Here is a 26,715-nt window from a genome sequence, read left to right as displayed (position 1 = left end):
GACCGGGTGCGCGGGGGACGGGAGATGCTGAGGGCGGGAGATGCTGAGGGAAGGGCGGTGCTGAGGGACGGGCGGACAATGGGGTGTTTTTATGTTACGGTATAATTTGATAAGAATATTATTTTAGAAAGGACAAGCCATTAAAACCCGGCACGCACACTGTCTGTGGAAGCACCTGAGCCACATTCCTTTACCTAACTCAACAAAAACTTTGCCAGGACCATAGCAGAACATGGATCCTCACTAAGCTGACACATCTTTCCAAAGCTTTTCCCAACTTTATAAGGGAATTTGCCCACTGTCAGGAGGCTGTGAGGGTGCTGTTATTGTTTTGGCATGTTTTTTATATGCTATTTCAGATCTCGGCTTGTTTTCTTCTTCCACTCTGCACAGACGAATTTTTTACTATAAAATCTGCCATTGAACGTGACAGAAGGCACCATTATGCAAGTTGCAAGTAATTCCATTAGACTTTCCCCTCAGAACACACGAGGGTGCAGGGAAAAACTATGAGGGACATCGATTCTTGTCTGTGGAGCTCTGCGTCTGCCCACTCCCAATTGCGAGGGGAACAGCAGCTCACGAGAGCCAAAGGCTGCAGCCGAAGCCCGGGTTTGGGGGTATCGTCTGCGTGGCTCCAGCTGTTCCGTGAGGCTCGACGTCCCTGTCACATCGACCGGCGGCTCCGCCCGTGCCTCAGCGTCTCCCGTCCCTCAGGTCCGCCCGCCCTCACGATCTCCGGCCCTTAGCACCGCCCTGCCCAGAGCGCCGCGCGTCGCTCAGCATCTCCCGCCCCCAGCACGGCCCTTCCATCAGCTCCGCTCGTCCCTGAGCTCCGCCCGCCCCGCCGCGATCCCGCTGCCGGCAGTGGCCCCGCCTCCTCCCTTCTTCGCTTGGTTGCGGCGGCGCTTGCGTCCGTGGGGACCGACCGAAATGGCGGCGGCCGCTACAGCCTTGTTCTCTTCTGCCTCCTTCTCCCCTGCCGCGCTGCTGCGCCCGGGCTGGGCGCCCCTGAGGCGGTGGCGAGCCCTCACTCGCAGCACCAGCAGCTCCCCTCGTAGCGCGGCCAGGTACGTGGCGCCGATCGGGTCTTTTTCCTCTTCATTCTCCTCCTTCCTCCTTCTCATCCTCATCCTCGTACCCCTCATGGCGCGGCGGGTCCAAAGGGCGCGAAACGCCTGAGGGATCAGTGGGCTCGGGTCCCCCGCGATCGCCCTTCGGGGTGGATGCCCTCGGATCCCCGCTGCGTTCCGCGGTTCTTCCCGGGGAAATGGGGAAGAACCAGCGGGAGGGCGGGCGGCGAGTGGGCGGCGGCCCTGGCCTTGGTGATCCATCGGGGATTTAAGCAGTGCCCCTGAAACTGAAGTAGCCCTTGCGATGTGACCTTCCTGCCCGCTCCCAGAGGGGAATCTGTGAGTACACATTTGCTTGCTCTTGGTAACTTAAAGAGCTTGTCAGTGGATTTATACAGAATTACTGTATATATTCATCATTTGGTGGCAAAGAGGGCATGCTTTGGTGCAGTGGGGATCAGTGTGCCGACAGCAGTCATCCCCTGTGTTTAATTTATTGCACTGCCTGCACAGAGATTCTGGTGTTGGTTTTGCAGCACTGCAGCTCTGAGCTCTTGCCTGGGTGTGCATGGGAGGGTCTCTCTGAGCTCCTGCTTGTCAGCTTTTTCATTTATACATAATTGCCTTAAGTCCTGGCTGAAAGTTGACTGAAGAGATTCAGTGGATCAGCAGTGCCTATGGTGACAGCACTGTCTTTGTGATTTCAAGAAAGAAAAGATAAGTGAGCTGAACAGGATGAAATAAGCATCTGACACCTTGGTTGTTCTGTGTATCAAGAATTTATTCTGCCAGTTTTGGGAGAAATAGCGGTATTTCTTGATCAGTGCATATCCTACTTCTGTTCTGTGCTGCTAGTAACTGTTCTTTCCAGTTCTGCGAAACATACATGTTCCTGCACTAAAAATTTCCAGAGGTGTTCATGTGGTATATATGGGACATGTAAGGTCCTGTTGTGATGCTCGATATGATCTCAGGCTTTTAGTGCACAAATGGATCTAAAGTAGCAGCTCAGATCTTTGTTTCTGTCATGTCTTGCAAGTCACTGAATTCATAAACAAGAAGAATTCAGGACGTGAATTTTTTGTTGTAAATCCACTCTGGGTTCCGAGTAAGAGCATCCATGGGTGGGTGGGATAACAGTGGGACAGGGTGGTGTAGTAACACATATTAAGTCTGTCATTTAACTTGATCATGAAATCTGTCACAAATCTGTCATCAAACCTGTCATTGACCAACACCTGGTCAAGATTTTAATGTATATAAAATTTAAAATAATAATAATTCACATCTTAGTTTCAGTATCTTGAATAGCCTGCTGCAGCATAAGCTTTCTGTACAGGCGATGCTGTATTTGTTCATGCAGTTCTTGTATGATATTTCCATCAAAGGACTTAAGCTATTTAGATTCTAAACCTAAGAAGCATCAACATATTTCAGTATTTACTATTTTTGTATTTTACAGATGTGAGAAATGCTATTTACCATCTTCCTTCCCAGCAGCTATGAAATATGAGAAATATTCATACCACTGAGGCTTGGAAAAAGAATAGTGTAAATAATCCCATGTCAAATCCATTTTTAAGGAAGTTTGGGGAGGGAAGTGCGTAGATGTTCCTTAAGCCAGTAAAACCTAAGGGCATAGGAACGTTCTCATGTTTTATTCCAAAATGCAGGCGTTCATGTAAGCTTACGTGGCTGGCTATGTGTGTTGGGAAGGTGAGTTGTGGCTGGTGAGCTCCTCTTCCGTGTGCACTGATGGCACATCCCTGCTCTTCAGTAAGAGAGTGGGGAAACACTTCCCATGTAGATTTGTAGTGTGTTAATGTTTTTCAAATAACATTTTAAATGCTAGCAAATGAATCAAAACATTTGGCAGTGTTTAAAATGGTAGATCACACGCTTAAATGTGTCTTCTTGGCGAAATTTTAGACCTAAATAATGTGTATCTTTTTGTCTTTATAGTGACGAAGCAACCGTTATCTCAGGGACAAAGCTTGCTCACCAGGTTTTGAAAGAAGTTCGAAGGGATGTAGAATCATGGATATCCGCTGGGAACCAGAGGCCTCACCTCACTGTCATATTAGTAGGAGACAATCCAGCCAGTCACATCTATGTCAGGAACAAGATAAAAGCAGCTGCAGCTGTGGGTATGTCATATAAGTGATCCTTTGGGACGTGCATGATGCTCTTGTTTAAAAAGAAAAAAATAAAGCAGGAGGAATCCCCTTAGTGTCTTAAATAAATTTTGCACTAATTTCTTCCATGTATTTTCTGATGGACCTAAAGAAAAGAAGTTGCATGGATATATGAAGAAGGTAGTTTTAATGTGATTTGAATGGGAGCCATAAGTTTCATTTTGTGTCTTAAAATGTTGCTAGGAAACGCTTGTTAAGCATCAGACAGATTTTTTGGACTAAATGACTAAGCTGCACATCGCTCAATTTCCTTATTCTGACATGTCTTCTGTTGCTTGTTTTTATCAGGCATCTCTAGTGAGATCATACTGAGGCCTAAAGACATTTCACAGGAGGAGCTCTTGGATATGACGGCAAAACTCAACAAGGATTCAAGAGTTAGTGGTTTATTAGTTCAGCTACCTCTCCCAGGTAGGTGACAGCTTTGTCCCACTCCTCATATACAGTCCATGTAAGAGGAAAGAGTTTAATAGTTCTGGACTGCACATGTACCTTAGGGACATAAACTCTTGAAAGAGGACATGCATAATGAAGGTTTACTTGAGATGTCAATTGTTTTGTTGAACCTGCAGTTCATTTTAAAGATAAAAAGAAACCCCGAGAATAATTTCATATGTTAATCTTGCCTGTTCTAATGATCCGTCAGAATGGTGTTTCAGGGCATTTCACATAATTTATCCAGTTGAATTACCTTGATTTTTTTAGCATGTTGCACTGGTTTGCCTTGAGTTACATACTTTCATCCCCTGTATCATGCAAAATTATGCTATGTAGGAGATGATGCTATAGACTTTCTCATAGTGATTCCAGGTTTTGCCTTAAAATTTTGTTTATGTTTTCTGTTCTGGCCCTAATGTTCCAGGTGAGTTTTGTGTGAAGGTCCTAAAAGCCTTGACTAAGTTCTTGGGTTTTTTATTTCCCTTCTCGTAATTTGTTGTCAAATCTCACTGAGGTATCACTGGGGAGTAGCTGGCAAAGTGGTATTTTTGCAGTGATAAAACTTGCAAAGAAAAAAAATGAAACTGAAACTCTTTTGTATCTATAAAACAGCAAAACTGGGGCAGGTGCTGAGAGTTATGGAGGAAAAAATGTTTTGGTTGTATTTGTAATGAACAGCAGTGTTCGTGATGAGGAGGGTTTGCCCTTGGTGCTAAATGAAAGCTGCCTGAAATGGGCCATGCACTGAAATAAGTTTGTCACAAGGTGGAAGTATAACGCAAGTAAGGAGCCACATCCTGGCCATCAAGGCAGGAGCTGATGGAATGTGGTCTGTTTCCTTTGAACAAACAGCTCTACCAATAACAGAGATTAGCAGCAGCAGGTACTGTAATTAACAAAAGTTTCATTGCAGCAATGAGAACTGCAAAAGATGGAGCAGTGACAGCCTAGGGATGGAAATCATCCTGTCTGAAGCCTGGAGCAAAGGAAGCAGGCTTGTACAGTGGACTCGCAGTCCAGTGCTGCGTTCCCCAGAAACGGGAGGTCTCATGTGTCACTTGTCTTACTGGTGTGGGTGCTCAGGGAAATGGTTGGGTACCACTTGCAGAAATGCGTTTGTTGTTTTTGAGGACGATATCAGGTCAGTACAGTCTGCTCTTGAGCTGTCTGCTTTCATCAGTGCACAGTTCAGAACTTCCTTTAGTCTTGAAATGTAGTGAATTTAAACCTGGTCAGCATGAGAAAGGCAAAAAAGCCTGAAGATAGTTCTAGCTGTGTCAATTGAAACATCTGATGCTTCTACACTGAAATGCTGAAGCCCTAAAATAATTGGTTGGAGATTCCTCTCAAGAGCTGTGACACATCTGTCACGATAACTACGTGAAGACTAATTAGCCTCCATCCAGCCTATCAGACAGGCCTGGCTGTTGCTTGCCTTAGGAAAAGCCTTAGAATAATTTAATCCATGGCAGAACTTTGTCAATATTGCAGTGTCTGTATAGTAAAGTTAAATGTGCAATTTGTCATGAACTGGAGATGTTCAGGAAGTTCTTTCCATAACAGATGTCAAATATAACTCAGATAACTGAATTTTTTTTTTTCCTCAAAGGAACTTAATAAACTAAAGGACCGAAGGCTAAGTTAGCTCATTTTCCAAATTTTTTTTTTGTTTGCCTTGTAATGGAAAGAGACAAAGCCAAGAAGTTATGAAAACTTTATCAGTGGAGGCTGCTTATTCCAGAATTGAGGTTGTTGTGTGGGGTTTGGGGTTTTTTGCAGTAAACCACACAAGGTGTGGCTTTTGATCAACACTGGGTTAAAAATGGAATCAGAAATAGCTTTGTTGTGTTGCACTTTTGTAAGCCAGGGCAACTTAACTTTGAGGATTGTCATCTTTGTCTGAGGGGAACTTCTTTTCTGTGCACTTTTTGAGTGAATTACTTGTGATGGTTTTCTGGAGACTTTCCTGTATCTTAGTTTGAATTGCCTGGGAGATGGCCATGAAATGTTAATTTATTTGAGACAGAAGATGAAAATCCATACAGTATTTTTTCAGATCCCTTTTGTGCTATGTTTTTATTTTCGTCAGTCTTCCCTTTTGAAAACCAGCCTTTATTTTTCATGTGCCAGCACCAGAGGCAGATGTTGTTTGTTGTGTAAATAGGAGTTTCTGTGTGTCCAAGCTGGAGCTGCTTGGCAAGTGATGCCCAGTGTAGTCCTGCAAGTTTAGCTAACACGGGAGAGGGGGATTGCAGAGAGGAACTTGGCCTGGAGAGTGGCTTGGAATGACAGCAAGGAAATTTGTACGGGTATCAGTTGATGTTTCATGAGACTGACAATAAGATAATTAAGGAATTGTTTTGTTCCTCTGAAAATAAAGAAGGCATGTGGAAGCAAACCAGGAAAATGCATTTCTTGAGGCAAACAGACTCTGCTCATTAACAGTGACTGTCTCCACAGTTTGAGTTGGGTTGATTGGTTTGTTGGTCTGGGGGTAGCTTGTCCAGGACAGTGTTTTGAAAGCATCTCTGAAGGAGAAGGAAGGTGTCCACATCCTCTTCTCAGGCCCACAGCTCACTTGTCCCCAGCTGTGCAGCTGCATTTCTTCCGAGTACTGTAAACTCTGTTCTGAAATTCTGCAAATCACTTTTGAGTGTGGAAAATATCCATGTAAAGCATGATTTTTTTTTCCTTTTACATAATTAATTCTATTATCTGTGTGTTTCTGGGAAGCTAAAGACAGACAGTGAGGAGGAGATATTTTTCAGAGCAGTTCTGCTCATCCCAGGCACAAGGAAAAGTATGGCTGCCAAGTTTGTGTTCGATGAACAACTGACTTGCCTAAGGGTAACAAATTCTCTTTTGCAAAAGCCATTTAATAGGTTACTCCAAATTTCTTTCTTGGTTTTTTTTTAATCCCCAAGTTGACATAAAAACAAGGTTGCTTTCAGTCTCTGTGAGGCAAGTTTCAGTTCTAAGAGACTCTTTCATCAATGTACTTAATACCTTAATTTCCACAGTCTTTTCTCATTAGGATTCAGAAGGAAATTTCCTCCCGTAAAAGAATGGAGAATTAAATTGTAAATCATAGCAGCCTGGTTTAACTCTAGGGGATTTTTAATCAGAAATCTTTTAACAGGAGATTACCATGGTTTAAGTTCTATAACGTGCATATCTTTTAATTATCCAGCTCCTTTTTATGCAATAGCACAAAAACTTACTAAATTAAAGCATCCTGTTTATGTCTCTAAAATATTTTTACTGCCAACATCTGAATTTCCTTATTGACACTCATTTTCCTTTATTTGTTTTTTTGACACCTCCTGTAGTGCTCTCTGACTTGGACACTGGGATATCTTGCCACACAGTTGCAGGATTCTGTTCAGGTTGTGGCCAGAATGGATGATGCAAAAGATGCAAAAAGCAGTCACTCTGAGATGAAAATTGTAAAGCCCCAGCCCACTTGTCAGGTTTAGGGGAAGGAAGTTTGATTCACTCTTATTGGTGCATGCCAGAAACAACCAAATTCTCAGGAGGTTCAATAACAAACTGGTCATTAACCCACAGACAGTCAGTGGCTTTCTCCCCGTTCACCCTCTCTGGGGGTCAGCTTGACTTTCTCCCGGAGAAAACCTTTCAACAGGTCTGGGGTACCACAGGCCATGGGTCAGTCACTGCCATTTTGGGTAAGGACATGGGTCAGTCACAGCCATTTTGGGGCAGGCTGTGGGTTGGTCCCAGCCATTTTGGGTGTCTCAGCAGGCCGTGGGTGAGTATGGGATGTGGAGCTGTTCCTGTGGAGTGTTGTTATGTGTTCCGGGTTTATGCCTGGATTTGTAACTCTGCAGAGAGAGGTCTGGCAAATACACATTTTTTCTTAATCACTGCTAATGTGTAAGCAGTGTAAGCTTAATCCCATATCGTTAGTGCATTTGAAAAATATTCACTATGAATACTAAATTACGTGCAGGCCAATGCCATTTAAGGCATATTTAGTGTTTTGAGATCACCGATATCAAACAGTTTTGTGTATTCTCAGTTTTCTAATGAAGTAGGATGTGTTTTGGTCCTACTGATTAACAGTTGACTAAAACCAATGGTATTATTGGAAAAGGAAAGCTAGACCTGCAAAGTTATTTCAGCTTGAGATTTCCATGTATTTGTTTAAAACTTAGGTCATGCATCCTTTGCGGGCTTAGAAATCAGAATAATACATATAACTGTTCTCCTGTGGTTTGTTGGGGTTCTTGAGCCACTTCATATTTAAGACTTCCAGAATGCAGAAGTGACTCTGAAGTGACTTGCTTAAACATTCTTCTTATAGTTACTGTCCTCATTCTCAGCTGAGTACTGGGCTCTCATATTTTGACAGAATCTGTTGTATTAACACTGTGACAAATGCCGTAACCTAATTTTCAGTAAACTGCTGGAAAACGTGAAATTGTAACTGCTCCCTTTAGGGGGAGTGTAGTTTGTTCAATCAAGAACAGTAATTAATTACCCTGGCTAGATCCGGGCCGTGTGTTTGTCTTTGTAATGACTCTGGTGGTGTTGATGGCACCTGACACATGAAGCGGCTGTAGTTGAGAGCTGTGTGTCTCCTAGATCACATAGATGAACGGACAGTCTGTAACGCCATCGCCCCTGAGAAGGATGTGGATGGATTCCATATCATGAATATTGGACGTCTGTGTCTTGATCAGCCTTCCATAATCCCTGCCACCGCTGCTGCTGTCTGGGAAATCATAAAACGGACAGGTAGGAGACTCCAGCTGTTCCGAAACTCTTTTTATCCTGGGAGACGAACAAAGGATTAACTCAGGTGTGAGCTAAAAGGTCTAGGTTATCAAAATGCATTGGGCTGACTGACGAACAAACAGAGTATTAATATGAATTATAAGGAGTTGCCACATAGATGGGGATCTTGTGCCATTAATTAAGTGTAGACAATAGTACTTGGTGGAACACTTGAGTAACTTTGTGAATTTTATAGTTTTGCAGGGAATTTTCTGTGCTGTTGTTTACATGATTATTTGTCAAATAGAAGATTTGAATGCATAAGTTCTTGTGGAGAAGGGGGAGGAAACAAGAACAAAAAATGGGAGCACTTAATTCAGTATTAGAAGGGGAAAAATGCATATGGGTTGTATAGTTGTCATTTTTTATTTAGAATGTACATGTTCTTATTGGTAGACCTAAGTGCTTACCTTTGTGGCTGGAACAGGGAAATTAAGTCCTTGCTAAGGGTGATTCAGATAACCCAAATGAGTTGTCAATTTTCTTTCTCCAAGGTGAAAGCTGAAAGTTGTTTTGTGGGTTCATCCCTCAAATTCAGCCTTGTGGGTTTTCAAGTCATGTTGATGTCAGCAGTCCACAACAACAAATGATTCTGTCTTGGGGACTGAGAAGAAGGGTTTAGATGCATCAAAATAGTAGAATATAATTTTTTATTCTTTTTTTTCCCCACAAGGAATACAAACATTTGGGAAAAATGTTCTTGTAGCTGGAAGATCTAAGAATGTTGGAATGCCTATTTCAATGCTTTTACATACTGATGGAGAGCATGAAAGGCCTGGAGGTAAGTCCAGGAATGTTGTCCCAGTGTTTCCATTTGTGAAGTCCTGAAAATAAAGCTGACTAGAGGACTCAGATTAAAGAGAAAGCTTTCCACTCTTGTCAATACTTGCCACCAGAGCAAGAAAATAAATTTGCTATTTCCTGACTTATTCTCAGGAGAGCAGTTTCTGGACTTGACTTTTCCTGGTATTAAGCCATCATTTCCTCCTCCATTTGAAACAGCTACTATTTCAACACAGTCAGCACTGATCTTTGAAGGTAATACTGACAGCGAGGCCTTGAAGAGCTGCAGAGGCTCCCGTGATGTTTATACAGTGTAGCTGTCTATATGCCTTATCCTCACGCTTGTTCCATATTGATTTAATTTGTCGTGCGCACATGAGCACACACATCCACATCTATATACAAATACACACGTATACATTTATGTATGAATAAAAAAAAAAAGGTATGACATGACCCTTGTGTTCTGCTATGGCAGTGAGGTGTTGCTTATGAAAATACCCAAATGACCAACCAAGGAACTTTTCAGTGTGAGCTCTGTGATTACATGTTAGCCTGGGGGATATTTCTGCAGCGCAGTTTATATCCCCCTGGAAATGGGGTGGTGTGGTGGAAATATTTTTAAGTAATTCTAATTACAGAAGCCTACATGTGCTGATATAATTGCGCTGCAGAAATGAAAACAAATATAAGGTAGATAGAATGCTGCCCTTTTGCAACTTCATTTTGATGTTAGAAACTGCCATGGTGGTGTGCACAAATGAGGTAAACATGGACATTTAATCCCAGGCCTATTTAATTGGAGCCAGTGAAATCTGTTATTAATATAATAAAACACTAAAAGCTTTATACTAATCATAGAGTTGGTTTTTCCATTCAGCCTCTGTGGGAAAGTTGCTATTTGGAACTTCTCTCAGTGCTTGAATTGTAATTACCATTGGTGCATAGTTCTGGTCTCATCCTCATTCCCACGAAAATTAGTAGCATTTTTGCCATTTGCTGCAAATATTGGGTGACATTTATTACTGGCAGTGCAGCTGATGTTTGAAGTAGGCTTGGTACAACACAAAGTCATGTTACAAACTACTTACACATTTCCCAGCTGGAAATGAGGAGACCTAGTGACCTGTGATGCTTTCAGCAGCTTGTTGCAAAACCCACAGCAGCTGCTTGGACGGTTTTTAGCAGTAACTAAATACTGTTTGCAGCTTCCAGCTTTTGAGTTGATTGGATCCACGGCTCAGTTTTGTTGTCTTGGATTTTCTTTGACTGTCTGGTAGTGCAGCTTGTTTTGGGGGCCCAGTCCATGAGTTTTTTGTGGTGCTTTGTGGTCTGCCAGTGTTCTGGTTCCTGCCATAGCAGATGACTTCCCTGTTTGCTGGCATTGCCAGTGGTTCTAAGTATGTCACATATTTGATGTAGGGACAGAAGAACGTTCAGATAGTCCCTTACTGACACTGGAGTCTAGATATAGAAGGAGTTAACTCATCAAAGTTATCTTTGCCTAATCTGAAGAAATGGATTTATTTCTTAGGTAGTTTTCTAGTTTTCCAGTCTGCTAGGTGTTGGTACCCAGTATAAAGCAACTGGCAATGAGAAAACAAAGGAACATGGGTACTTCTCTGATAATGAGCTGGCATTAACTGTATATGCATACGCTGTGTACATGATGATAAATACTAATGTATTTGGGATGATCTGGTGGAGTTTTACTCCCTGGCTCACAGATGGGGCTCTCCTTGAAGATCTGGTTCATCTTTTGCACTTGGGTTTAATTTCTGCTTGTGCTGTGAACAGCAAGAGACCGGCCTGGATGGCATGTGGAAAGGAAGGCAGGCCAGGCCATGGTTTCAGCTTTTTTTTTTTTAACTCAGGAGGATAGGGACCAGAGAAGACCTACAATGAAATGCTGAAAATGAACTTTCTCAGGTTATCAGTTAAGAAAGAGTTTTTTCAGCAATTGGGCTGATTTGATTAAATACTTGATTAAATATTGAGAAATTATGCAAGGGGTGTGTGTCTGTGGTACCGTTTTTTATTTCTTTTTTTGTTGAAGGTTTTGGTTGGTTTTTTAAATAGATTATGAACAGAAATTAAAAGTTGGGGACTGTCTTAATTTGTGATTTTTTAATGTAGATACACTCGTGTCCTGCAGGTGGCAATATCTGATCAGATGGAAAATCTGTGTGAACCCCTTCCATAATAAATAATGTTCTGTGCAGGTCAAGAGACTATCTCTGTTTTATAAGCTAGGGAATTGATTTGGGAGTACGATGTGAAATCTTAATTGTTAAATATATTCCTCTTCTTTCAGCAGAAGTAGCAGTGTAAAAATAGTTGTTTATTTTCTGTTTGGGCATGATCACAAATAAATGGAAAACCTCCCCTTTCTGAGGTGTCTGTAAGCTTCTGGACTGCTATTCTCAAGGTAGGGGCTTTTTTTTTTTCTTTTCCCCTTTTTTTCTCCTTTCCTTTTTGATAGTGAAAGCAATTACTTGGTTTCAGGAGCTGACTACAGACACATTCCTCACTAAAATCTTAGTGGCAAATTAGCACCTGTTTTATTACTCAGAGATAACTTTATAACTTTGGATTTTATCCACTGGTTTTTCTCAACCTTTCTGCTGAGTAATGATTGTGATTTTGGGCAAGACATACTTCTTTTACTTAAAGCAGGTGTCAGAAAACTCCTCTATTTTTTTCAAGCCTGTGCTTTTTCTGTTTTCATTATCTGCAAATGTCTTGATCTGCTTGTCTTTGGGGAAATCATGTGCACTGTAGAGGAAGAGGGGTAAAAGGTGAGGGAAAAAAGCAGAGAAGTCAGAGCACAGGAAGATTGAAGATGAGATGACTGAGAGAGTTAGTGAGATGAGAGGCACAGATTAGATCAGTCAGACACATTCCAAAGGAAGCAGATGTGATGGTGATGTCTGAGAAGGCAAAAGGTTTTAGTTTAATGGCAAATAACGTGGCCTAGGTGTCTGTGATGAGTGGAAGGCAGAGATGGGGGTATATAACACCTGAACACTGTGCAGTACAAATAATTGCAGAGAGGGTTGGGAAGGGTCTTCTTTGAGAGCTGTTATCTTTGCTGCTTGCTTGGGCAGTCCTTCAGGGAGCACCAGGCCTGCTCTTGGATGCAGTAGGAGACTTCAGATCCTCCCCCCATGACCGTTCATGTCATGGTCTCTCCTCAGTATCTCCATCAAACAGCACAAGGGTTATTCATGTCTTACTGGCAGGGTTTATTCGTAGCTCTTGCCAAGAAATGTGGGTGTCCGCAGGAGCAGCCCCAGGTGTTTTGAGTTTGCCCAGAAGGATGTGTGTTTCTTGTGCTTCTGCTGGTGATCTTGTATTGAAGCTTTGGTCTGTGGCAAACAGCTGAGTCTTGTGGCACCCTCTACAAACTGGGCATGATAAAGCAGACACTGAATTCCATGCTGGGTTTGCTTTCTGGAGTTCCACTGAATGTAACAAAGCCGTGGAAGGGCTAATTCAGTCCACAGTATATAAATGAATTCATCCTGGGAGAATTTGTAAGAACAAATGTTTTTTTAATATGTGTGAGCAGCAAGTGTTGTGAGTGTTCTGCCTATGCTGATTTAAACATCACATCCCAAGACAAATCTGATCATATGTACTGTTGTTAATGTACCAAAGTAATTTGCACCTGAAAGTAAATGCTGTACTTTTTATAGCACTGTACATCTGACAATTAACTGATATTCTCTTCCGTTTCAGGTGATGCTACAGTGACGATTACTCACAGATACACCCCAAAAGAGCAGCTCAAGATCCATACGCAGCTTGCTGATATAGTAATAGTTGCTGCAGGTAACTGTTGTTGTTAATACTCCAATTGCAGCATTTCAAACCTAAAAAGAGGACTTTGCAGTCTGTGTCCATGGCACTGGCTGTTTCACGTTTCACTGAATAACCCGTGCTTGTGCTTGCTGAGGGTGTTGCAGTAGGTAGGATTTCTCATTGTAGGAAGGGCAAGTGATTTGGCTCTTTGTTCTTGCCCTTCACATTTGCAGACTCATAAACTGTTTCTCGTCACATGTGACACCTTTCCCTTAGGGAGACTTCAGAGTGAACTCAAGATTGGGAACCAGTCAGTGCATAGTTTATACAGGTATAATTATGTAAATTAAAACATTCTCTGTGCCATGCAAAAATTGTGAGTCATTTAAATTTTGACAGGAGGGTTACTTTAAATCAGCTGGAGGCTGCATTCATAAAACCATGGTATCATTCCCCTGCTGTTAGAATTAAGGCCAACCTTGCCAAATTAACTGGAGGTTTTGGTAACCCATGTTACTAATGGCTGGCATTTTTTTTCTTTTACAATTATCATGTCAAGAGAGAGAGAATGGTAATTGCCTAGAGGAAGGGGACTGAAAGATCAGTGTCTGTACTCTTAAAGCAATATAAAGTGAAATACTTTGTTCGACTAATCGGTCCCAAAGAAAGAAGCAGAACTCTGCTTCTAGGCAACCTCTGTTATTTGTTTACAAGTAGAAATACAAATTAATTTTAAAAAATCGAACAACCCAACTTACTATAACCTTCGTAAAATCCTGGGTCCCACTGCAGCTCAGGGATATCATTCTCTTGTACCATTTTGGAAGACTACGAGAGGATTGTGTCTGTCCTCTTTTCTGCTCCCTTTCCCCCTCTTCCTCATCCTCAAGACCCAATTCCTTACGTATTTTCCAGATGAAGACAGATAGGTACCTGTCTAAAGCTTGTCACTTCCTGTTGAGTTGAAATGCCCTTTCCTTCAGGGTTTAACTTCACTGCCTCTTTCCTATGGCAGGCCAGGACCAAGAAACAACTTATTTGTCCCACATCTAATTGTTCAACTGTGGACCTGAGCAGAATTCACCACTGTGAATAAAAGATAACAATGGTGTGCTAACTGGAAATGAGCCGGTAACTTTTCATCCAAGTTCACTGCTTCCAATTTAATCATCGCTTCTGATTTTTGTGCTAAGCATGGTTTGTAATTTTTTGTGCTTGGAGTTAAACGGTCCAGTAGCAATTCAGCCATGTTTACCTTTCACATTTTTTTGCTTGTGTCATTTGTAACAGGAGTGTGATACAACACTCATTACACAACTTGAGATATACTTGGAATGATGAGAAAACCTCGGGCTGGATTGTGCAAACAGCACACAGTCCTGCCCCAGTGGGTGCTCTGGGGAAGGTTGTGCTTTAGACAGGTGGAATCACTCCAAGCTTCCTTTTGTTACATGAGAGCTGTGCACACTCCTCGGAAATGGGTGACCTGTTCAGTGGGTGTTGCAAAAAAGGTAACTTGTACCCTTGCCAGGTTGGAACAGCTGCTGTTACAGGCCACTGCAGAAGATGTGCAAATGGAAAAGAGCTGTTTTGTGTGTCCCTGCATGGAAGACCAATATTCCTTTTGCTGTGTAGTACTTTTACAAGAGCCATCTGCATCCTGACTCCTGACTGGTGACTTGTTGCAGTGAGTCTGTTCTGGTGTGGAAAAGCACCACCTCTGAGTGCTTTTCTGTTCACTTGCATTAATGGTTTTGGTAATACTTCAAATCAGGTGCTTCTCTTCTCTGTTACTCCTGCTTGTGAGAAGATCCGTCTCTGTGTGCTGTCTCTCATTTGCCCCCAGGTTTGGGGCACTACTTTTCCTGCTTACTTGGACTGTAACTATCCATGCAGTTTATTCCTTCCTTCTCATTCGTTCCCAACTCCTTGCATCTTAAGTTCCAACTATGCTGCTCTTGTCCAGCCTACCCCTCCCTAAAATCCCTTTCAATACCACACAGCTGTTGGATTTCTAGCCGAAGCGTCGTGTTTCCTGTTACACACACCTGACACTTTGTATCCCACCACAGCACTTCCCATCCTGGCCTGCTATCCCTGCCTATACAGACTTCCCGTGGAGTCTGTTCTTTTTGCCGTTGGCCCAGCCCCATGGCAGAAGTGTAAGTGCAGCTTTACCAGTGATGCTTCTAGAGCCACTACAGGACAGGCAAGGCGGAGATGGAAGCAGCAGGACTCTTGAGCCAGTCAGCCTGCAGCTCCTGCTCTCTGGACTTTCCAGTCTGCCAAGAGAAAGACTCATCTGCCTGCTAGGTTTGGAGAGGGGGTAAAGACAAAAAATAATGACTGTGCCAAACACCAGATGAACTTCTGCTTGGACTACTTGCGTTGTCCCTCAGGACATGATCTGTGGTCGTCTTGTCTAGGAAGTGCTGGTTAATCAGACCCTTTATTCAGGTGGTGTCTGGTTAGCTTTCTTAGAAATTGGCTGTTTCCATGCACCTAAAATCGGATTTGGTAGGGCCTTGTTTTTCCTTTGTTTAAAATGTGATTCATCATTTTCTACAAAAATTACCAATGAAAGGTTTTCCCATGTTCTTCAGTCAGTGTGTTTTAGGAAAAGCTGCTCTAATGTTTATCCCTTCCTACTGGGTATGCAAAGTAGGCTTAAGTAAATAGATATGCTCGTTTGGTTTGGGGGTTAGTTCATTTGTTGCTGTTAAGTATTTGGCTTATTATCAAACCATTTTACAAAGGGTGTAACTGTGCAGCTTCCGTTAATATGCTTCCAGCCCTATCACACACAGATCATTTACCCCCATAAGGCTGAGGCATTATCCAATTACCAGCCAGGTTGCCATGGATTACATCAGAGGGGGATGAAAGAGATGCAGTCAGATGTTATCAAATGAGCTAGGAAAGAGTTTGAGATCTTGGCTTGCTCAACATGAGAAGCAGAGTTTCAAGCGGGTGTCTTATGGGGGAGTGAGAAATGGAGAGCAGAGAGTGTTCTTGTACTGCCTGTATCCCAATGACTAAGTGGCTGTGCTCCAGCACTGCACATGGGGCCAGAGCCTTTTATGCCAGCGCTTCCCTCCAATAAAACTGCAGTTGCAAACCATATGGATTTGGTTTCTTTTCCTTTTTGCCTTCTCCTCACCTGAGAGAAAACTGCTTTGATGGGGAGAGGGGAGTTCAGACTCTCTTTTTGGAGATACTCTAACATTCTTCTCAGAACAAAGAACTGATGGAATTGCTCAAGAAGCAAGGTGAATTGTAATTTTTAGGTTGGAAATTCCTGTTACTGAAAGTTGGAAGTTGCACGATAGGGAAGAAATTCCTGACAGGAGGCATGCAGCCATGGATACATTTCATTATCTAGACTTTATAGTGACCTTCTCGATTTTCTGGGTCCTGACTGAAGCACATATTCATGACGAATATCAAGATGCTTCATATTTAAATGTGCTGAAGAAATACAGTGCATATGAAGAAGCTGAGGTGGCTTGTTGTGGCTGTTTTAGCTGGAGTTTCATAATAGCAGAAAACTCCTGTCCCAGGACACTACAGAGATGGCCACACAAGGTGTGCAGTGCCTGGCCTGGGCCTCTCTGGTCAAGTGCAGAGGTCCCCCAAATGGTTCTAAATAGCAAGAAATGGTGTTTTTTCCTCTGTGGAAGGTCAGTATTGTGTGCTGGGATTATCATGACAGTTAAAATTGCTTATTGGTTGAGTGTCTTTCTTGTGCCAAAACCATGGCACAACTTTTGGTGGGATGTTCTTTGTGGTTTTGTTGGGTTTTTTTCTCTTTTCTGTAGTAGTAGTAGTAGTTACAAACTGGATGCAATTGAGGAATAGTTGTTTTCAGTGTGGGGTGTATCAAGAAATATTCAAGTGAAAGAATTCTGTTCTATTTTGTGCATGCATAGCTGTGCATGCGCAGCCCTTGATATCATTCAAAACTTATAACCTAAGACTACCTGGCCAGGGTAATTAAATATGTGTTGATGATTCCAGGTATCCCAAAGTTGATTACAACTGATATGGTCAAAGAAGGTGCAGCTGTGATTGACGTAGGCATCAACCATATCCATGATCCTCTTACAGGAAAAACCAAATTAGTTGGGGATGTGGACTTTGAAGGTCAGTGAAACACTCTTTATACAAACCTGTTGGATAAATATGTTGAAGCTTGTAGGATTCACTCCTGGTAAATTTTTGGACTAGGCGGTGTCTCAAATAAGACAGTATTTTCAGGAATTTTTTATAATTTATTTACTTACATAAGAACACAAAACCTATCTGCTCTTAAGAAATGGTATGCTAGAGGAGAGGAAGTGTTACTTTTAATTACAGGTACCAGCAACCTGTAAGAGATAAAGATGACCTCTTATGGCAGTATGGTGCAGAAGGTGCTTATGTCCAGTTTCTTTAGTCCTTTGAGTTCGTGAAATGTTTCAAAAGTAATCCATGAAAACAATTTCTGCACTTTCTCAAGTATATGTTCTCCCGCTGTTCGTAGCAATTATTATTAAGCCACAACTTCTCAAAGCCTCCTTTTGCACTCTTCCTTTACGCTTGTCTGTGAAAATGTTAACTTGGCTTTAGAAATATCCTTTATGCTAAAGTTTAATGTGGGTTCATCTGAAACTGCTTAACATCTTGGTCCGGGCAAGCCTAGCAGATAAAAATTGTTGTTACATATTGATCCTTTTATGCTTAATGTGTTGCAGAGCAAGTTCACAATGTAACCTGATTAAATATCTCTACTCTGGAGGAGCTCCAGACTGGAATAGCAGGATTGTTGCATTTATTGGCAGAGTTGAGTGTGGGAAGCTTAGACAGCATTTACCCACATTATTAATGGTTCTCAACAGTTCCTTATTTTGATAAGTATGAAAATCACCCACAGGTTTTTTTCACAGTTATTAACATCTTGGCTGGCATAATGTCTCAAAGCTTAATTATATTCAGAATGTTTTTAGCCAGCTGTATTTGTAATTACATCACTCCCTTATTTCCCTGCTGCTTTTACTCATCGTGCCTGTTACCTGTCTGTTAAAGCCTGTGAAATTACCTGCATGAGTGTAGCTGAGCGACTGACTGTCTTGGAATGCGTTTGGAAATGTGCAACTGAATGTGTGCAACAGAGCTCCAGGAAAATAAATCTTCTGGAAGACAACTTGAAAAATTTTTCTTTTCTTATTCTGCCTGTGGTGTCACAAATAAAAGGTTCTATTTTCTGTTTTCAGAGCTGAACTAAAGTACAGAGAATTTTCAGATGTTTGGTTTGCTTTAGCAGGTATGGGAGCACAAAAGCTGTAACTTTGAGAAACGTGAACCTGCATCCTTCTTGTTTGTTTCTCTTCAGACACGGGACCTTGTGCCTGCAATAGAGGTGTAGATTCAGTGGCAAGGCCGTGATTCAGAGTTTCAGCAATGCGCTGTATCTGTCTCGTCATGTCTGCTGTGGGTTGTTCTAGAGATTTTACCTGGGGGAAGGGAAGATCCAAAAAAGAGGGAGGAACTTCAGCTTGGATTATGCCACTACAGTTGCAAGTAGCATTTTACTGTGCATTGCCAAAGGGAAATTGTTATTGGTTCATTGGTATCGGTGAAAGTTTCACTAACTCTTTAACAACAACAAAAAACATCCCAGTGTGTACAGTTCTGAACACTAACAAGTAAACCACCCTTGGCAAGTATTTGATTTGGCAGTTAGGAAATGGAACAAGCCAGCATGTTTGTGTAGCAAATAATTTTATCCTTTTCCCCTGTTTCACTTGGCTGAATCTATATTTAAGCCTAAGTGAAAATGGTTTTTGCAGGTGGAGGCCAGGCACATAAATTTCTGGCATGACAGGTGGCACCTGTGTAACGTCACGTAGCCCACCAGTGTCTATTGTCTCTTCATCTATCTCTTTAGGAGAAAAATGTGGCTGTGGGGAGAGCAGAGGTATAACTGGGCTATCAGAATCTCAATTTCATTTACAAAAATAGATGGAAATGGCTTCCTTCACCAGGTATCTGGCTGAAAAGTTCCTGTAGTGGAAATCAAGTTTATTAGATGGGTGGAAGCTGTTTTGATTCAGTTGCTTATCTTGGCAGTACTTGGATCCCATCTTCTAATCTCTGCAGGGTAGGTGAGACAGTAAAGGTTATTTTTATCTCTTTAACAACAAAAGGATGCATTTTAATTCTTCTTTTTCATGTCTTCCATTGTTAAATTCGGTGTACACATTTGCGAAAATAATGGAATGCCTTTAAACAGTATTTGTGATTTCCCACATCCCCACATATCCTCTTTATTTTGATGCTCCAAACTGTGTCCACATCAAAAAACAGTAGTTTTTCGGTCGAGAACAGTTTACTGTGCAATTCCAAGATATCTAAAAAAACAAGACAGGAGAACACTGTGCCTATGAAGGTCAAGTGCAAAGCACTGACATACCCAGCCTGATACTGCAGGGATATTTTAAACTGCATGTGCAGCTCTCCATGTAAAACCACCCCAGCACACGGAGGGTACCTGTTTATGTTAAGAATTTTCCAAAATCTGTGGTCCAGGGAGGGGCTGTTCTGGCTTCTGGGAGACTCAGGAGGAAGAGTGAAGTGCCGGGGAGGAGGAGAAGAAGCAGTGGCATCCCTATGTGATCCCCATTTTAGCTGCTTTTGGGCAGCAAGTTTCAGTGACAGAAAGGGAGATCTGTTTCCATGAACAGTGTAGTGCATGTGTGGGTGTACTTGGCACTGTTTTATAGGCTTTTGTTGCCACAGCTATAATGCCGAGGGAGGAGGAGGGCTACAAGGACCAGGAACATAAAATAAAACAACAACTTACCCAGAACATTTAGCTGAAACAGCTGTTTTGGGTGGAGCATTGTTTCCAGGAGTGACTGGTAGAGCAGGGTAGTAACACGTCAATGTAGTAGCTCACCTGTGCAAGTGGAACTGGAAATGCCTATGAACCCGAAGTTGCTTGTATTTCTTTACAATTCCTTCCATATTTTTGACAAACAGCAGTGCGGATTGTTGAGTCTTCATTAGATGCCTACGTAGAAAAGAAATCCTTTGTGTAAGATCTTTGTTAGGTGATGTAGTTGTGGTATCAGTGGAGGGCTTTACACATGAGAACTGTTCTTTTGGACTTGGCAGTGTGAAAGAGATTCTGGAAAATGGGTGCCACCATGAGCAGGGAGGGATTCCTGATGTGGTCCAAGGTGATGGGCCTATATGATGCATTTTCTCTGAATGAGATTGACCACTATAATCTTCAAATCCAATCAATTAATGGAAGTGGTGGCTCTTCATCTTTACCTTAGCAGCAGTGTGCAGGAAGCCTGAGCTCTGTGACAGCAGCTGCTTCTGATGGTGTTTGCTGCCACTCCGCATTCATTGCAATACCTGCCTGGCTATAGGCTGCTCCTCACTAATTGAATCCTTTCCAAATTAGCTCCCTATGCAGCTTTCCCAAACAGTGGTCATGAAAACAGAACGTGGATGTTCCAGGTTCTTTTGCTATAGCTTTAGTGAGTTCGTTTCTCAGTTGATTTTGAAGATGTGGCATTCATTTTGCCATGAAGAGGAGCCCAGTCTGTGTAATCATGCCACCATATTGCTGCCCTACAGACATTAGGGGAACCGTTGCCTGTTGTTGTGCTCCAAGAGTGCAAGGAATGAATCAGAAGGCTGGCATTAGGCTGTGACAGAAGCCAGAAGGCCAGGCTGGCTGCTGGCTAACTGGTGTCAGTGAGCTGCTGCATGGCCCAGTCGAGGTTCTCCTGCACAGCAGAGGGTGTTATTCAGGGGCCTCAGTAAGTAATCTTTGATATCTTGCCTTTCTGCTGCCTCCATGCAGATTATCCCAGGGCTACGGCAGCATCCCGTTCACCCGTCTGCACTAATTAGCTGAGTGCAGAGAAGCTGTCGTGTGTCATTTCGTGTTGGGTTTCTCTGCTCAGGATGCCTTTGTTGCTTGGCTTTTAGAGGAAATATGCACTGTTAGAATTACAGCACTAGGCCGTAATTCCTTGGTTTTCCTTTATATTGCAGTTAAAAATAGCTGCAGTAAGAGAAACAGGGATAGCAAAAAGAAGGAACTCTGAGAAATGGGGTAGATGCTTGCTGGTTGGTATCTCACTGTGCATAGCGAGAAGAATCCCAGAATGTGTGGAGCAGAACATGGAGTATCTAGTGTGACTGCTGAGCACATGATTTCACACTTGGGCAGTGCTGCAGGGATGCAGGGATCTGGTGTAGCTTTACAGGGAGTCGTAAAGCCGTGTGGAAACAGTGCTTAGGCAGGAATTACTCTGCATCACTTAATGCAGATGCACAAGACCCAGAACTGCCTTCAGGTTGAGACTTGCCATTGGTTTGTGTGATTAACCCTATTAGGTGTCTGATGTCCTCAGCTTTAAAGGAACCTAGGAATGAAGGGCTGTTTCCAAAGCAGTGGATCCTGTTTTTCAAGGAAACAATCTACATTTCATTTCTTCTGAAGAATCAAAGGAAGATTTCAAGGTTCTACAGAAGCTGCAAAATAGCAGCTCCTCCCCCACAGGCATCTAATTTGCATTTTCCAGATTGTCAGGAGAAGGCCTGGGAGACCAGCACCTATCTGGAGAAAGCAGGAGTAAAGCTGTGGTCAAAGTTACTTTATTCCTGAGAAGCAGAAGCAGGACCTGACGGAACTGACAGCACAACACCTCACCTGCCTACATGAGATCAGTCACACATTTGTGTGCTGTCTGGGAACTGTGCTTTGGCCTATTTCCCTTGACGAAGAAAGGAAAATCTATTGGTGTTTTTGAGGCCAAGCTATCTTCCCACTTTGGTCACTGGCATTCATCTTGGAAAATTGCACTCACCATATCCGTATTTACTCTTACCAATGGAAACTTATCCGATAGTAGTTTCCCCAGCACAGACACCTGTTGTGTGTTCAAAAATCTGGATCAGCTTTTGTGCATAAGCTATCTGGGTGCTATCTGACACAAAAATTTGCTTCTGCCACACCTATCCACAGGGATTTCCATAATGGTTGAATATGGGTAGAGGAATTCCCCAATAACTTGGGAAAATAGTGCACTGTGTGCTTCCTGCTGAGTAGGGTTGCTAACACCACAGGCAATGCATGTTGTACCTGATACTCATTGGAAGGCTTTCTTGAGGAAAGGCATGGTCTGGTTGTGGGTTGTCCTCTTTGTAGGTAAGGTAGGAGTAGTTTGAGTAACACCACAAAAAGAGGTACATAACATTGCCATGGAAACAAACATATTTCAATTTAAAGTGACTACAGTATTTTCTGTGTTAATGGCTGTGTTTTCTTCAGATGTGGATATGTTTCAATCATTATGACATTAATCTGAGAATTCATAGTAACTGTATTAAGTGTAAGCACCAATCTAAAATGGTAGGTACTTCAAAATAGTATGACTGTTAAATAGGCTAATTATTTGTGTTTGAGAACATTAAGAGTAACTGTCATATGACATCTTAATTAATTTGTTATATTTTACATGTGAAGAAAAACCGCATTGTAGCTTGATTTCCTTTCCATATATTTTAACAGTATATCTGGTGGTGCCAGTCAGCAGAGTAATTAAAACTCTCCTGGTTGTAATTACCATCTTTCCTCAATGAGGGTTGATCTTCTGTTCTTCAGTTCAGTGAGATATTCACCACTAGCTTTGCGAATGCTATTGTCAGGTCCCTGCCATGGGGGGTTTCAGACAGCATTTCATTAATTTCACTTACCCCCCCCCCCCCCCCCCCTTCAAATCTAATAAATATTATTTCCCAAAAACCCCAATATCCAATTTTTCAAATTCTTTTGTAATATTCCTATTTTTTAGACCTTATTCTTGACAGTTAAGCACCACATAGGTTCAAGAGATTCAAGATGAATACACTCAAAGCAGTAGCAAGTGATCCTGTTTGTTCCAAAGCCAGGTGCCTAGTTTTCCATCCCTTAATCTCTTCTCATAGCCAGGCAGAGCTTGCTCTGTAGTGACTTCAGTGGAATTGAATGTGTTTGTGTCAGTTATGCTTGCTCAGTTGTCTCCTGTGTGTGCGCCTTTGAAAAAACAATGCTTTTGAAAGTGGGGTGTGATTTACCAAGAAGTTATTACTAAGCAAGCCAAAAAAAACCCCAAACTAACAAATGTCTCACAGTGGCACCTGAAAAAACCCCAACTCTCAGTATTAACAAGGTTAGTAAAATGCCAATTGGTCAGACCATTATTAGCAAATAACTTGCTGCAGTTTGTCCTGTGGTGAGTTCCTACAAAGTTGAACAGAATTCCTTTGCAAACGACCTGCAATTCCAGTTGATGGCATTTTGCACAGTAGATAAGAATATCAAGTCTGGCTTTATTGCTACATTATATTAATTCCTCATACAAACAGGTTAACTTAAATGCACTCAAGGTGTACACTGAATTTGAATCGTCTGACAAGGCTCGTGGTTGGAGCTAATTCATCAGTAAGATTTTCCTTTGTTATCCTTTGGAAAGACCTGCACCTTTGCATCCTGGTTTAATCTAGGCGCTCTAGTAACACTGATTAAAAAAATAAGAAATCTTTTCTGGAGGAACTGAGTTTTTATGGCTGAAATTGCAATGGGAATTCTACCACTAGAATTGTATTTTTCCTTGAAGACAACTCTCGTCTTTGTTGTCTATATTGTGAAACAGAAAAACAAGTCAAACAGAAAAATGTACTCTCTCCCTCTCCAGTTATAATTTTCTTTCTGTGATCCCAGGATGTCTTTTTAGGATGTAGGGGACAGAGGCTGACTAGGTGATGTTGCTGCTGCTGGTGTGCTGCCATGGATGGCAATAATTCCAGCAGCCTCCTGCTCTGCATGCTGCTCCTCAGGAACACAGAGTTAGGGGGTCACCTCCTTACCTACAGAATGGCATCCCCAGCTTCCATAGCTCTCCTGGATATTGCGGGTGCAGTGTCCCAGCTGGCAGGTGGGGGTGATGCACATCCATGCTGCTCTCCTGAGCTCATCCTGACCTCATGTCACCCAGATGTTCCTGGGACAGTTGGTCAGCCAGGTCACATGGGCAAAAATTGCCCCTTACCAAAAGAATTTGTTGGGATTAACCTTCCGTCTGTCCAAGCACAGGCTGTGAGTGCCTGTGCTGCCGTGGGGAAAGGGCAGTGTGCTGCAGGTAGATCAGCTGGAGCAGGTTGTGAAACCCTGGCCCAGAACTAGCCCTGGGTAATACATTCAGATTAGGAGAAGTACCTCGCAGCCCTGGTCCTGGCCATGTTCCATCCCTGCTGTGGCTGCAGGAACGCTTCTGCCTTGGCTTGTCCGTTCCTGCCCAGTCACAGCCCTTTGTGTATATGTGGGCAGTGGAGGGGCAAAAAGATTTGGAAACATTCTTAGTCAATGCCTTTTTCTCTTTTCTCTTAGAAGTGAAGAAGAAGGCTGGCTTTATCACTCCAGTGCCGGGAGGGGTAGGACCTATGACTGTTGCAATGCTTCTGAAGAACACGCTCCTGGTCACTAAAAAGCTCATTTACTAGAGCAAACGGGTTACCTTGGAAGAAGAATCTGAGTTGTTCTATCTATTGATACACAAAACATTTATTTTTTACTACGAATATATTTATTTCTACATTGTATTTATTTTTTCATGTCAAGTACGTTAAATCTGATGGTTTATAAAATGTTCAAATACTTCGTGTTACCTCCTACTGACTTACTGTGAGCAAAATCGACTTGGAGAATGCAGCCTCCACAGGTTGGTGGTGGTGGTCAATTACGTGTTTGAGAATAAAGAATGAAGCATAAATTACAACTGTATCTATGTATTGGGGCAATTATCAAGATCTTGTAAACACTTGGGACCTGTTCAAGCAATATAAAAACTAAGACATGCTAGATATCTTTTAAATACGTGGTTTGGGTTCGGAGGTCACTAAGCACTCTGGATGTAGTTCAGAGTCCTTAGGTATTTTTTTGAACACTTAGAGCCAGCAGTGGCCAGGCAATAATGTTGGCATGAATGCAAATGTTCAGTAAATGTTTTAAAATAGTCAAATAAGCTTGAACACTGGTGAAATTCTGACCTTACACATCTGCAAGAGGTAAGCATGAATACATAGCTGGAATTGAGGCTGGGATTATTTTTTTTTTCCATGTCTGGACAAATTGTTTTGGTGCATAATACCCCCATCTTGCAAAAACTCCTCAAACCTGAGCCGTTCATCGGGCTGAATTTGACTTAAATTGAATGGAATGGAATTAAATTGAACGGAATTGAGTGGAAAGTAGTTAAAATTACTATGTACATACAATATGTATAGTGGGGCAGGAGGTGAAGAGGAGGAGAAAACCAAAACTTTATCCCTGATGAAATATTTGTGTTGGAACTTTAACCCATTTAATGATTCTCTTATTTTTTGAAATTGCATGAAGAAGGCTTTTTTTAGTTCATGTTGTAAGCCTTGGCTTCAATGGCCACTGTATTTTGCTGGTTAGAGAAGAGCATATAGGATAAGATCAGTGTGATTCTATTCCCAAAAGTCTGGTTCCTGGATGGATCTAGAACAATCCTATGCAATGTAAAAGTTGTAGTGGAGTTACTGCTGAGATGCCAGTTCAGCTGAGTGTGTGCAGTGTTGATATTCCCACTAAAGGCAGCCCGAGACAGTTTGGACTTCTATCTTCATGTTTTTGTCTCGGCTGGGATTACTGATTTCTTTTCATTAGGAGCCTTAGGTGTTTGCTAGTGGGCTATAGATAACTTGAAAGGGGAAGGAAAAGGATTGTGGCTACGTTCTATTGCCTTTAAAGGGGAAAATGCACTTACTGTGATAAAGGAGTCAAGGCGGAGCATCATTTCCGTGCTGACTGTTCTTGTGATGGACTTTCTGAGAGTTTGCTTTAGTGCAGTGTTTGCAGAAGTTTGACAGGACTATTACTAAATATATAACACCAATGGTGCAGACACTTGCTTGTCTTTTTAAATGTAAGTGGTAATACAAATTTAAGTGGTAATATAAGTGGTAGGAGGATCAAGGCACCTATGGAGACTGTACTTGGACTGATCAACCCGTGACTGAAAGATGGAATAAAACTTGTTCACTGTTACCTTGGTCTTGCTGGAGAGTGTTGGTGTGGTTTGGGGATGGCTGTGTTCTCCCTTAGTTTATTGTGTGTTCAGAGTGCAGCGCAGTGAATGAGAGACCCTGCAGGTTCAGTCATTGCTGTGACCATCTGTTTGCATTGCTGTTTGTTTTCTTTGATTTAACTCTGATCATCTCTGTGTTTTTTGGCAGAATAACCATTCATGGCACTGTGCTTGTGTCCCTTGAGCGAGCCTGCATGTGTCATGCCCTACAAGCAGGTCACTGTGCATCGCAAGCCTTTTCCCTTTATCCTGTGGTAGCTGGGTTAGCATTACAGCACAGCCAGTGAGGCCTGGACTTGGCTCCACAGCATGCTGTCTGTGGAGCTACTACAGCCATCTGTGAGAGTGCTCTCTGCCAGAAGAACATCCAGAAGAAGCATCCAGAGGGAAGGGCCCATTAGCCAACCCAAAAAGCACGCCGGTGTGCCCGACCTGGTCAAGGTTTGTCCAAGGACAAATGCCCTGTGGCAG

The 26,715-nt window shown here is 42.3% G+C and overlaps 1 protein-coding gene across 5 annotated transcripts; it reads left to right on the top strand.

The window, feature by feature from the left end:
- Positions 1 to 870: 870 nt before the first annotated feature.
- On the top strand, positions 871 to 26,702 carry MTHFD2L (methylenetetrahydrofolate dehydrogenase (NADP+ dependent) 2 like). Of its 5 annotated transcripts, XR_007203446.1 has the most exons (9): positions 873 to 1,070; positions 3,036 to 3,220; positions 3,557 to 3,679; positions 8,312 to 8,464; positions 9,177 to 9,284; positions 13,028 to 13,120; positions 17,108 to 17,233; positions 24,522 to 24,852; positions 26,393 to 26,702. XR_007203446.1 is itself a non-coding variant. In XM_048302781.1 (8 exons), exons 1-8 carry the CDS (start codon positions 934 to 936, stop codon positions 24,632 to 24,634), a joined length of 1,038 nt encoding a protein of 345 aa, XP_048158738.1. In that variant the 5' UTR covers positions 872 to 933; the 3' UTR covers positions 24,635 to 26,204. The 5 variants fall into 5 exon arrangements, 4 of the variants coding, with proteins under 4 accessions (XP_048158737.1, XP_048158738.1, XP_048158735.1 ...); XM_048302781.1 differs by lacking the exon at positions 26,393 to 26,702 and having other exon boundaries at positions 872 to 1,070; positions 24,522 to 26,204; XM_048302778.1 differs by lacking the exons at positions 24,522 to 24,852; positions 26,393 to 26,702 and adding an exon at positions 17,824 to 18,272 and having other exon boundaries at positions 872 to 1,070.
- Positions 26,703 to 26,715: the final 13 nt, after the last annotated feature.

Source organism: Corvus hawaiiensis, chromosome 5, assembly GCF_020740725.1.
Source record: "Corvus hawaiiensis isolate bCorHaw1 chromosome 5, bCorHaw1.pri.cur, whole genome shotgun sequence".
Taxonomy (NCBI): Eukaryota; Metazoa; Chordata; class Aves; order Passeriformes; family Corvidae; genus Corvus; species Corvus hawaiiensis.
Note: the sequence above shows the minus strand (reverse complement) of the source record. Positions and strands in the feature narration are given on the sequence as shown.

Excerpts from the sequence above, each read along its gene's own strand:
- MTHFD2L (XM_048302781.1), top strand. The coding sequence starts at position 934 with ATGGCGGCGGCCGCTACAGCCTTGTTCTCTTCTGCCTCCTTCTCCCCT. Across the intron at positions 3,221-3,556 it reads AAAAGCAGCTGCAGCTGTGG|GCATCTCTAGTGAGATCATA; the intron begins GTATGTCATATA and ends TGTTTTTATCAG. Across the intron at positions 13,121-17,107 it reads TATAGTAATAGTTGCTGCAG|GTATCCCAAAGTTGATTACA; the intron begins GTAACTGTTGTT and ends TGATGATTCCAG.